The 12,976-nt window shown below is 36.2% G+C and overlaps 2 protein-coding genes across 2 annotated transcripts; both read right to left on the reverse strand.

The window, feature by feature from the left end:
* Positions 1 to 3,556: 3,556 nt before the first annotated feature.
* On the reverse strand, positions 3,557 to 4,575 carry LOC133783921 (protein KINESIN LIGHT CHAIN-RELATED 1-like). Its single transcript, XM_062223509.1, has 2 exons — positions 4,216 to 4,575; positions 3,557 to 4,069 (listed from the first exon to the last, which is right to left on the reverse strand). The coding sequence occupies exons 1-2, from the start codon at positions 4,437 to 4,439 to the stop codon at positions 3,835 to 3,837; spliced, it is 459 nt and encodes a 152-aa protein (XP_062079493.1). The 5' UTR covers positions 4,440 to 4,575; the 3' UTR covers positions 3,557 to 3,834.
* Positions 4,576 to 8,268: 3,693 nt separating this feature from the next.
* LOC133781950 (uncharacterized) lies at positions 8,269 to 12,517 on the reverse strand. Its single transcript, XM_062221065.1, has 2 exons — positions 10,450 to 12,517; positions 8,269 to 8,806 (listed from the first exon to the last, which is right to left on the reverse strand). The coding sequence occupies exons 1-2, from the start codon at positions 11,626 to 11,628 to the stop codon at positions 8,402 to 8,404; spliced, it is 1,584 nt and encodes a 527-aa protein (XP_062077049.1). The 5' UTR covers positions 11,629 to 12,517; the 3' UTR covers positions 8,269 to 8,401.
* Positions 12,518 to 12,976: the final 459 nt, after the last annotated feature.

The raw sequence follows: 12,976 nt of genomic DNA on the forward strand, positions 1-12,976 counted from the left end.
CATTAAAATGGACTACGACATTGGGCTCTTTTTTAAAAAGGGTCAGAGACCACATAGACATGTCAAACACAACTTTACCTACATCAGACAGGCTAGGAGAGGCCTCGTCTTGTGCTTCGGTCCCCGAGCCTAAAAATTCAACTAAGTGGGGAATGGAGGCTCAAGACCATGAGCTTGAATGCTTCCTTTTGGTAGGGGAGCTTGTTAGTTCCGACAGGCACACCTTCCTATCTCATGTACTTATGAGTCTGGACATCATCTGTAGACTCGCCTACACCAAGGAGACTGGATAGACGGAGCTTATCCTCGTGTAGGAGCATAACCAAGGGATCGCTGAACATACCAGAGCTTAAAAATTTCTTCCCTGTGGTCCTTCATGGCCTTAGTGGGCTTCGGGCAATGGTAATTGGATGCACAAGTAACTTGGATGAGAATTTCGAGCTCGAGATGAAAGAATTCAAGAAGAAAATTTCGAGAAAATACTTACGAATTCATTGAAAAGAATATAATCTGGACGGATCGACCCCGTCTATCTAGAAGAAGATGGTATTGAAGTTTGGAGGGTGATTAGGTATGTCCTCGAACAACCTCCTCTCCCTTGGATAGCTCGAAAGGTAATAGAAGCCATCCCCACCGTGAGCTTGGGAAAGCTTGCTTTTCAGGCAAAAGAGATACATAATCTCGTGTGTCGAGGGTCCATCCCATTTTTTCTCATGATATAGCGACTTCAATGATGCTAGGACCCTGTATGAGTTGGACTGGAGTCGAAAGGGGGCGATACTGACGTAGCCGGTGAACTTCCTGAAGTACTCCTGTAAGGGCAGTAGTGCCCCAACTCGCATAGCTCGCGACTCCAGGTCGCAAGCATAAGTTTTCTCCCCGGATCCTCTTCACTTGGGGCAAAACGACTCTTTTCGTCGGAGCTAGCAGGCTGACACACCAATTTTTCAGAAAGCTTTAGTCCATGGCAAGACAGGATATCCAAAATCTGTCTCGTGGAGTTGACGGAACTTCGATAGTGTTTGGCCTCGACAGAAGAATTCTCCGAGGCCGGAGCAGAATAAACTTCAGGGGTTGGTTGACTGGATGGCTGGTTTGATGTACCCTCCATAAATTTGAAGGAGAGTCTACCTGGGAGAAATGCTATGGTAACCTTACACTTGGGATCTAAAGGGATCAGACGAACCTCAAGGCCTGGGTCAGGATACACGGCAAACTGTAGTCTCTTAGTCTTTCCCTCTTCAACCTGATGGCTGGCTTGATGTACCCTCCATAAATTTGAAGGAAAGCCTGCCTGGGGGAAATGCTATGGTAGCCCTACACTTGGGATCTAAAGGGATCGGATGAACCTCAAGGCCTGGGTCAGGATACACGGCAAACTGTAGTCTATTTGTCTTTCCCTCTTCAACCTCGATAATTTGACGCTGGAATTGGACTCGAATGTCTTCACGTTAGAGGCGCTCTTTGTGCTTTCGAATCAACTGTTGATTTCGAGTAAATTGAGATTCAACTCGAGCAAATGGTTGGTGGCAAGGGATTGCAAGCTCGAGCCCCCACCGATTCTCTGAAGACTGCATCATCTAACAAGAAAGAAAAGGGTGAGGACCCATCATTTAGAAAATTTATAAAGAAAAAATCTTGATAACTCGAGCTCGAGATACTCGAGATAACGAGATAGAGTAAATCAAGCCTGAAGATTCGAAATAGCGAGACTGTTCGAATACCATAACCAAGTTGTTATAAGATCGAGGCATCAAGAGTAGATCCACAGGAGAGTGGGACGGTTGCTTCCAATTTGGGGTTTCCCAAATTTCTAGAAATAAATGGGTTGTTACCCAAAACGGGGATATCATCGGTTTATGGGCATTAAAACCCTATTTTTAAAGACTTTATTTCTTGTACTACACAAAACCTATAACCTATTACCCCGTGACCTAAAAGGTGCCACTTTTACCAGTTCTTACCAAAAAAAATTCCTAAGCAGATCTTTATTCACTACAAATGTCCAACCATACAAATCAAAAACTCCTTTTTTACAGAAAAGATTTCAAGAATACAGCAAGAACTGGAAAAAAAATTATCATGCATGATACTAAAATAATGGTACACAGAAAAAATAAGGTTAAAATAAAACTTACAAAAAGTCGATCATGGAAATGAAGTGATCATCAATTAGAAGGTGGGAAGCAAGAATGATCCTATGGAATAAAACGATTGAAGGTTGCCTTGTTTTTTGGCTTGGAGAACATGCAAGGAATTGGAGCTGTGTTTCGTGAGTCCTGTTTGAAAGTTGAGAAGGCAAAAGTGAAAATGAAGAAGGTGAATAAGGGGTTTAAATAGGCAAAAAGGTGACATTCAGAGGGGAATCTGAGCCCTTGAATTGGGCTAAGACATGATCCAATGGGCCACGTATAATCTCGAATATTGGAGGAAAAAAAGGGGAATAGGAAAGGACGAGTGCAGAAAGAGAGTACATGAGTACTCTTAGCATCCATTCCTCTGTTGACATGTGTCCACACTCGAGTGTGGTAGGTGGGCACATTTTCTGAAAGTGAAGTTCAAAAGTTTCATTCTCATAGGATTCAAACCAACACTTTTGAGGGGGCAAAATGTTATACCCAAATTTCGAGAATAAATAAACAATCTCGAAATGCAGGCTCGTAAAGTGTAAGCTAGAATTTAATTAGTATTAACATTATACTTGTACAAATATACATGAAATTCCAAAGAGTCATATCATTTTACGTTCGAGCATAAGTTGCAAACTTGAAGGCAATAAGAGTCTCCTCAGAGATATGAGTCCAAAAGACCAATCAAGGCAAGAGGTAGCAACAACTGGAACGATGAGCTCGAAGCTACATATGATCTCGAAAGCGCGCTAAAGAATTGTTCAAGCTCGAAGATTAAACCAATGCACGGAGGTGTTGTTAAGAGATCCCTATAATCATGGGGATTTAATTCAAATCATGTAATCAACCCTATTGTTTAGGGATATTTATCTACAATTGATTGTATTTTGATTAACTGGTTGGTATTTCAAATTTAAACTTGATATGCATATCGAAATATCCCTAAGATTAAGGGGGAATTCTTGTAACCAGATTTATAAATAGTCTGGGTTTAGTCATTTGTACTCACGCACTATTTTTTACTAAAAAAGGCTCTGTGAAATTGCTCTAAAAAATCTTTAACGCAGATCTTAATAAAAGTGACTCGTGGATGTAGGCAGATTTCACTACAAAAAAAATTAGTATTACTGGCGGAGGATTCCGCCGGTAATAAATGGTGTGTCCGTCGGTAATATATATTACCAGCAGAAGTCCGCCGGTAAAGACCCGCCGGTAATAATCGGTCGGTATTAACACAATTACCGACCGACTGACACACCCGCCGGTATTATATTAATATCGGCGGATTAATGGAGGCGGGACTCTGCCGGTAATGTATAGAGGCGAGGCTTAATGGTTAACATATACAGTCTGTCAATTGATTCTCTCAACTGTATACAGAAAGGCTTTTATGGAGAAAAAAATAAAAACAGGAGCAAGAATTTTTATTCACTCGGATTCATAACTTTTTTTTTTATCAGTGAACAACTAACTTCAAGCTCACAACAGCAGACATTTCAATGAAATAATTAACCAGGAGAAAAATAAATGAGAGAGAATTCCAAAGCTCGAGAAACGGACGAAAAAACCTCGCAGAAATTTAAAAACTTCAACCCTCTACATGATGATGATCTATGTTACAGAATGTGCATTTTGTAAGAAATCAGATGGATGTAGGAGGGGGGTACTTAAGAATGTGGACCTTTCCTTTTTTTTTTTTCTTATTTTAAATTCTAAACCCCAAGCCAGGCCACCTCTTTGCCGCCTCTTTCTTCGTCTTCTTCGAGCTGGGATCAATGAGGTTTTCGAGTGGTGTCGCTTTTCTGTCTCGTGTCTTGCCTGCTTCCTTCAGAAGCTCTTGTAGCCTTCTCTTCTCGTCTTCGAAATCAGGATTTGCAATTCCAAGCTTTTCTTCGCGCAATTTAAGAACATACTCCAGAATCTCAATTGCATCTTGAACTCTGAAATAATCCAATTTCAGTTCATCAAAATAAAGAAGGGAAGTAAATATCTAAATATTCAAGACAGACATATGCATAGAAAACAGAGCAAATTAGAGATGTGTTAGAAGAGCAGCCACAAAACCAAAAGTAAATAATATATATACCGGAGCGACTGTGAGGAGGTTTGCGGTGGTCGGAGATGAGCGCCGAGTGGAGGAGCGACTGTGGGGGGTTCACAGTTGTCGGAGAGGAGCGGCGAGTGGAGGAGCAACAGTCTATGGTATTCGCGGTGGTCGGAGAGAAGCAGCGAGGGTCCGATGTGGAGGAGCGACTGTGGGAGCGAAGAGAGATCTGCGAAGGGAGGCCGAAGACTCTCACAAAAAACCATTATATAACATTATTACCGGCGGGGATCCGCCAGTATTAATATTCACCCACCGGTAATACACTATTACCGGCGGGTCCTACTGCTATCACCATAACCCGCCGGTAATATCCCCGCCGCTAATGTTATTAGCGACGGGTATTCCGCCGATAATTATGAAAAATACCCGCCGCTAATAAATTTGAAACCGTTCCCGGGCATTGTATTAGCGGCGGACAATTCGCTGCTAATAATGGGCAAGTCCGCTGCTAATAAAAAAATTAACTTTTTATTTTAATTTCTCCATTATTAGCGGCGGACCCAGTACTCCGCCGCTAATACCCTGTTGTCCGCCGGTAATATTTCCGCCTCTAAAAACTCTTTTTCTTGTAGTGTTTTAAGTACTGAACTACGTAAAAATCTCTATTATTCTTTTCTTGATAAACTATACATTTGTTTAATTGCTCTTGTTTTTAGTTGATGAAAAACGTTGTCAACAGATGGGTAAGCTATGTATGTAGAAACCCTTTGATCTTACATGTTGTATGTTATTTGTTGTACTTCCTTACTAGCCTTTTTAGCTCATCCCCCTTACTTTCCCCCTGTAGGTGTCTACTTAGTAATTTTTTATTTTATATGTGGAGCACGGCATGGCCAACGAATCCATTGTGAAAGTGTGTACTATTATGAGGGGTCATACTATCAAAGAAAAGATCCTGAAACGCCATAGTTTTTATGTTTTCAGTTTTTAGCTTTGTATTATACAAGAGCTTTGTAATTTATTTTTTACAATTTAATTTATTATCCAAAGTGTATTTTGTTTTGAAAAAAATCGAGATCCCGCCCAAACTTTATTTTAGAACCTGTATTATAATAAATTTTCAAGTACAATTTTTCTTAAATATTGCAACACATTAAATCAAGAAAGTTACAGGAGTACCATTTACTTATAAAATAAAATAAATGGTTTGCTGAGATGGAGCCAAATCACCTGCGCCATTCCCATTCTATGTCTCTTCACTTATACTTTGGACTAGATTTTTCTATAACATCAAAAAAAAAAAAAAAGTTGAGTGTTGTTCCTATTCCTTCGCTTGGATTACCTTGCTCTTTCCAAGACTTTCTCCGTTGTTCTTTGTTTCTCTCATTATTAGCATATATTCTCCGTACATATATAAATATACGGCACTCTTAATGGTTACTTTAATATTAACTATGAATTAAGATCAATAGACTATATTTATAATTGTTAATTAATATTTCTAAAAATAAATTTTGACTTTTCCAAACTTTTGGAAGAATTACCTGATGACATGGCGGTTACATATTAATTAAGGAATAAAAAAAAATTAGTTAATAATCATTTTTCATTCCTTCTTTATTCTTGATTCATTCATTTTATATATTCTATGAGAAAAAAAATATTTTGGAATTAATGTGACCATTATCTTTCCAAGTAATGTTTATTACTTAATTAATCCAAAAAATTCAAAAGTACTGATTTTATATATTTTATTTATTTATTTTCATCATCATTATAATCATTTATCATCAAAAACTTGTTTAGTGATTTATGGTAATCATCAATGGGTAATAACCATTGAGAAATCTTCCATATATATAAGGTGGCATTATTAACACACCATAATTTTATAAAATCACCCCATTTATTATTAAAAAATTAATATAAAATATTTATTTTTTTAATTTATGCTCACTTTTTTCTTCTTTTTAATATTCTAAAAAATACATATAAACATAAAAAAAAAAAAAAGTATATGAAAACTTGATAAGTAATTTTTTTTTAAAAAAATTATGAAAATAAGGTAAAAAAAAATTATTATAATTAACACAAAAAAAAAGAAATTAAAGATTATCAATTTTTTTTAAGAAAATGTGTCAAGAATAAATTTCAAATGTAATTTAATTTAATTTTTTAAAATATCATCCTCCATATATAATTCATTACAAAGACAGTAAATTCAACAACTGAGACTTTTCTTCCTTCACGTACGAAATTAACATGCCCACAAATAATGTCAAGGAATGATTTTTGATAGTTACAATGGTGACTTGAAGCCCATGTTCCTTCACCTTTAGAAAGTCATTATGCTGTTATAATATCATACGAAAAAAAAACACTAACATTCATTCAGATTCAAGTAAATTTTAAAGTCCACGTATATATAGAGAGATAATATCTTAAATGCACATATGTGTAGGGTGGAAAACATGCTTTGATGTATATTGTTGATGATGTTTTTCGTGAACCAAAAAATAAATGAAATCAATTAAGTATTTTCAGAGAATTAGGATGAAAAAAACAACAGAGATTTTTTACATGATTCAATAGCTAAATTTACCCAATCTATGAGACACTATTATTAATGTAATATGCGTTAAAGCCTAAAAACAATTTCACAGAGTTTTAGTGTCAAATTTGTGTGTACTTTAGAAATAAAAAGACTCACAGATTGGATTTTGATATTTCTTCCCACATTTTTAAGGAAATTACAACAATATACAATTTAAATTCGAAATACAAAAGATTCCATGAAAATAGGATTGACCAAGCAACTATATAACTAAGCCCACGATTGTAGATTTTCAATACACAAACACAACTGCCTGTTGTTCACCGAATGTAAGTTTTCGGGCATACACCATGGTTCGAGCTGTGACAGTTGCAGTGCTATCCACATCACTATATCCTTCGAGCCTTTGAGGTCAACCTTTGGGTTGACTCATTCCTTTCGATCTAACTCCTTACATCGAGCCAAACTAATGACATGCCATCAGTGTATGACACTTGAATAAATCAATATGTTCATTTAATGTATTCCTTCGAATCTTATCTCTACGAGCCTGTATATTTCGAGATAATTAAATCCATCTCAAAATTTAGGGTATAATATTTTTTCCCCTAAAAAAGTATATGCCCGAGCCTTGAGAGAGAGAAATTTTTTAACCTCTCTTTCGGGAAACGTGCCCACACCTACCACACCTGAGTCGGTATACGTGTCAACTTGGGAATGAGCAATTATAGTGCTTGAGTATTGTCCTCTCTGTCCATGTCTTTTCGTATGCCTCATTACCGCCATTTTTCGAGATTAAACGCAGTCCCTTGGATCAATTGTTAATATACTAGGTGCAAGCAACGTACAATGCACGTTTGCTTAGTTTTATTTAGAAAATTTATTAATTGTTTTTATTAAGTTTTCATGATTGCCGTATAAATTTCAAATAAATAAATAAGAATAATGATGCACTAAACTTATGCACCAAAACATTACAACAACTGACGTGGCACTGTTTTTTATATTTTATAATTTAAGTAATCTCTTTATTATTAGGGTTGTTAAATGTTACTCGACGGGTCGTGCCCTGGACCCTGTTGAAACTAATATGGAGAAACATGAGTGCAGGACCCCTCCTTGCCTATATCCTCATTTACCATTTATAATAGTTTTCAAATATTATTAATTAATAATAATTAATGAACTAATTTTAATATTTAGTATAATATTTTAATTTGCTTTTTATTTTTTATTTAAAAACTACTATTAGCGTAAAACCACACTGACAGCTCCAGCCGAGACCCTGCTTGAAAGGCTAGCTCCTAGATAGCATGCTAACAGGCTTTAATTTGTCCTTGATAGAAAGAGTAGTGTTGGTTTGGATTGTTAAGATCATTCACTTTGACTTCACTCATGAGTATATGCAACAATGTCAATTTAGCTTTACCTGTCATAAAAAAAGGTTGTTTATATGAACATTGAACTATCATATACAATGTGAGTTTACGTATTCACTGCTTAAATATGTATATTTCCCCTATAATAAGAAATTTACGTAACCTAAAAATGATCATAAAGACTATCAAACATAATGTGAATTACATTTTCATAGTTTAAAAGTGTATATATAACTGCTCTATAACAAAATGCTTCATAACCTGAAAATGATCATGAAAAATATTACAAAATTCATGTACAAGAACAGCCACTAGAACTAGAGTCCACAGACCCTATATTTGATGCCTTCTTAACTTGAATCTTCCTCATCTTGACCTGAGTGAGAACCTTTCTTGCCCACTCAGAGAAATAGGTCTCGTTGTATCCGACTCGGCCGCCCTTGAAGATGGACATGCAACGGCGATCGTCCTCCGGGTAGGGACAGGCGTCTCCGTCGGGGTCCCGCCAGGCTCCCTCGTGGCGCATGCCGGACCAGCTCGCAATCCATTGGTAGACGTATTGGCCTACACCAGCTAGCTTGAGCCAGCCTTTGGGAAAGAACTCCATAACACTGCTGTTTCGGTCCAAAAGGAACATGTTGGTGAGTTGAGCTCCATGTGGGGATACCAATATGTCTGTTGAGCTCATCAACTTCACCTGTTTATTAATTTGTGTCACAAAATAGTCAACTTATGTATATATCAATCTAATCTCCAATTGAAGTTCCAAGTGTTTATAATGAATTGAAATGAATAAGCTTCATACTTAATCAGTACCTAGCTAGCTAGGCCTTGAAATTAATAATAACTGCAATATTATTCTTTTAGATTTAGTAAACATGTGAGGCTAGTTGGCGAACCAAGAAAAAACGTTAGTAAAATAACAAAAATGTAAAACAGAGAAGAGCATTTTGGTTCAAGAAATTTAACACCAACTATTTATAAAATAAACTAACCAGATTGGATTGTATTGTTTCTATAATGTTCAAATCCAAACTATGTTGAACCTATTAATTCAAATAGATTTTGTCCGTGCGTGTTACATAATAATTTTCTCAGCCCTTCAACTTTTTTTTTCTTTTTTTTAGAAAAAAAAAAAAACTGGACAGCTGAGTTTAGTTGAAATTGTTAGATAATTAGGAAATTATAATTATATATTTATAGATATTTCAACAGGTATATACACAAATCACCATTCAAAATACAGAAAAAAAAAAGATTAGTACTATAATTAGAAAAAATAAATAAGACAATATAAGAAATGAGTAGTGGGAAAAACAATCACACTAATTAAGGCGAGTTATCCACATTGAATCACATGCCTTCACATGTTAAGTACTTTATCATGCACTATAGTCCTTTGCCTTTTTCTTTTGTTATTTGCTATATATTTGCCATGAACTAATCCAAAAATATATATTACATGCATTCTCCTAAGTGGATCATAGTGCACTGCATGTTAATATATTATACTTTATTATTATATATGTACAAATAAAATATCTATGAATACTGGAATAATCCATATGAATCCTAAACAAAATCCTATTGCACCCATACAACACTCACCAATACGAATCTGAAAGTGTGTATTAATTACTTTTAAATTTATATAGTCACATCAAAGTCAAATAAAGGCTATAACATAATAAAGGTTTACAAGTAATTTGATTAACATGTGATTAAGGCGTGTGCAATTTTTTAATTTTAACTTTATCATTTTGTTATGAGGATTAATTTCGCATTTTAATAATTAATACTACGAGACATTAATAATGAAACCCACAATATTCATTACTTAAAATTTGACAAATCATCATTTATATATAGAATTATTAAGGTGCACCACTCGTAACATCACAACGAGTTTGTATATTTTTATTAGTACATATGCAATTTAATATCATCTTATATAATGTTCGGCACATATCAAATAACAATATTTTTTATACAATAAATATTATATAAATATTTATCTAAATGTATGGATTTAAGTAATTAATTGATTTGTAAAGACCCCATAAAGACGCAACATAAGATTTTTATTTAATTATTTGATGTATAATAATAGTGTGGATTTACTAATTATCGAACCTAGATAATATGTTTAGTTTTATTTATTAAATATTTAGACAAAACTTATCAAAAGTATAAAAAAAATTATATTATTTCTATAACTTCTCTAATTGATATTGAATAATATCCTATGAATTATTTTTAAGATTTGCAAAACCTTCGAAAAAATAAATAAATAAATTACCTTAATAAAAAAAATAAAACAGAAATGTAATTAATTCTAACCTGTTCACAGAATGTGAGGTTATTGGAATGAGCCACCGTTAACCGGCAACCGTCCACCTTGGCACACTCCCTTCCAAAGATTCCGATCACCGCCGAATCATTCTTGAACGACCGTGCCCCTACCCTCATGAACAACGTCAAACCAATCTCCGGCACCTTTCCGTCGCCGGCGACTCTAACCGTCGAGACATTACAATAAACCCTAGCCTTACACCTCATCAGATCATAAACCTCCATCCTCTTCTCCCTACGCATCCCACCCTCATTATGTCTCATCACCACAGCTTGCTCAAAGCAAAACGGCGCCGTCTCATCTTCAACGCCGTCGTTAAACCCTTCAATCATAGGTGGCCCATCAAACGTAGCCTCCATCAAAGTCCTCAGCCAAAGACCCATCGTCAACCTCAGCTCACCCCAATGGTACAACACCCACCTGTCAGGCACCGATGCGCAGTGGTTCTTGATGTGCCAAGCGACGAACGGGACCGCGGCGGACAAGCCGTGCCAGATGTTTTCGTAGTTGTAGTGGTTGTAAGACACGAATGTGAGGCCCTTCATGAGTGTGGCGTTGTGTGGCAACGTGTCCGGCCACGCCAAGGCGTAGTAGTTCCAAGAACCGTCGTGGCCGTCGCGGCCTTTAAGGCAGAGAAGTCTACCGTGAGACGAAACCGAAGGGAATTGCTGGTACTGTACCTCGCCTTCCTCGTGATCATCGTACATGGAGCTCATGAACCACGTGTGGCCCTGGAGGGCTGTGTTAGAGTACCGGAGATCCTTCAGCGGGAGGAATGTCACTGCTCGGCGGAGCTTCTCGGCCGCGTTAAGCTTATCCGCCGAGCAGGAGCAGTTTTCGAGTGTTCCAACCGGGGCAGCGGTGGCAGTGGAACATTTTTGTTCGACTGTGGCGGAGATGGTGGTGGCGGTGGCGGTGGCGGTGGCGTTGTTGAATATGATTTTCTGCCATTGTTCGGTGAAGGACCATGTGGCGGGCTTCGGAGGGAGTTCGAGGGAGTTGATGCGGAAGAGGATGAAGAGGACTATGCAGGTGGCTAAAAGGTAAATAGAAAATTTGGGAGAGTAGAGAGATAATGATGACGAGATGTTGTTATTAGTATTACGATGGAGATGTTTGAGTTGCTTATTTGGTGTTCTCAAGGATTCTTGTGGTGTTTTGCTCATGGTGGTCCGTTGGTTTATTAAGACAAGAAGAAGAAGAAGAAGAAGAAGAAAGTGGTGACGAGAAACGACGTCGTTTAAGTGTTTGATGGATCTACAGAAGATGAAGTTGTGATACTAGAGCTATGTGTGTTGAGTCAAATAATGCAAAGAAACAAAAACCTTGGATGATATGATTTGGGTATTTGTGTTGATAGGATATTAGAGGAGCTATTTCGTGGAGATTCCAGGAGTAAAGTAGTACATGTCTGTGCCATTTAATTCAGAAGCTACCAGACTTTGTGGCGGAAAGGTAGTGTGTCAGTATTGGATTAAGATGGTGAAAATTGCAATGGAGAGCAAGTGATCTTAAATTACGGCTAAAGCAATATAATTATGTATATTTGTATTTATACAAGTAATTAATTAATTAATTGTAACGAGAGCTTTTTGCAAGTTCCATGTGATTGACACTTTCTGCCTCGAAATTAGTAACGTATTATGTCAAACGTCTCCACAGTTTGCAAGTTATATTTTTCTGAAAAGATGTATATTATTTTCCATTAACTGCCCCCAAAAAATTGCACTTTCAAGAGTGGTGTGGGAACTTGTGTTTGGATCAATACACTTTAGAATTAGATTGACAGTTTTATAATATTATCTACTAAGCTTTGCAAGTTCATGGCTTTAACGACTATTTGCTTCTCACGTCTCAAATCTGTTTTCATTCGCATCATTAGAACATAAAAAGCACAAAATTCATTTATTAACAGTGCACGTGATTGTAATATAACACTATAAATTTGAAAAACCAAATACTTGCAACAATCAAGCTATGCAGCGGCATCTTTAACAAATCTTATTTTCAAGTCAAAGAAACAGTCCCTTTGCCTAAAGTTCATCAACCTTTCAAATCTCGAGATTCCTTTATTATTATTATTATTATTATTATTATTATTATTATTGTATTCATTTCTTTCCTATTTACATAAACCCATGGCCAGTATTATTTTGGGGCAATACTTCAGATTAGAGCAAAGTAGCCAAGTCAACGATTATATGTACAACAGAATCTATGGCCATAGTTGGTTTACAACTTGGAATAAATTCAATATTTATAATGCTCAAAACATTAGTGTATTGAAAAAAGAAAATTGCACAATGTATAAACAATGGGCAACTGAGTCAAATAGCATAAAACTTTATCAATAATTCAATAATCCGAAGCCCATTATTAGATCATAAAGCTGAAATGATGTCCTTTTGGCAATTTAATAAGAACAAACTATGATACACCCGCATGTACTTTTGTATACACATGTAATTTGTATAAAAAAATGATGTAATTATAGATATTTACATGTAAAATTAT

This window comes from Humulus lupulus, chromosome 6, assembly GCF_963169125.1.
Source record: "Humulus lupulus chromosome 6, drHumLupu1.1, whole genome shotgun sequence".
Taxonomy (NCBI): Eukaryota; Viridiplantae; Streptophyta; class Magnoliopsida; order Rosales; family Cannabaceae; genus Humulus; species Humulus lupulus.

Excerpts from the sequence above, each read along its gene's own strand:
- LOC133781950 (XM_062221065.1), bottom strand. The coding sequence starts at position 11,628 with ATGAGCAAAACACCACAAGAATCCTTGAGAACACCAAATAAGCAACTC. Across the intron at positions 8,807-10,449 it reads ACCTCACATTCTGTGAACAG|GTGAAGTTGATGAGCTCAAC; the intron begins GTTAGAATTAAT and ends ATTAATAAACAG.
- LOC133783921 (XM_062223509.1), bottom strand. The coding sequence starts at position 4,439 with ATGGTTTTTTGTGAGAGTCTTCGGCCTCCCTTCGCAGATCTCTCTTCG. Across the intron at positions 4,070-4,215 it reads ACCTCCTCACAGTCGCTCCG|AGTTCAAGATGCAATTGAGA; the intron begins GTATATATATTA and ends GGATTATTTCAG.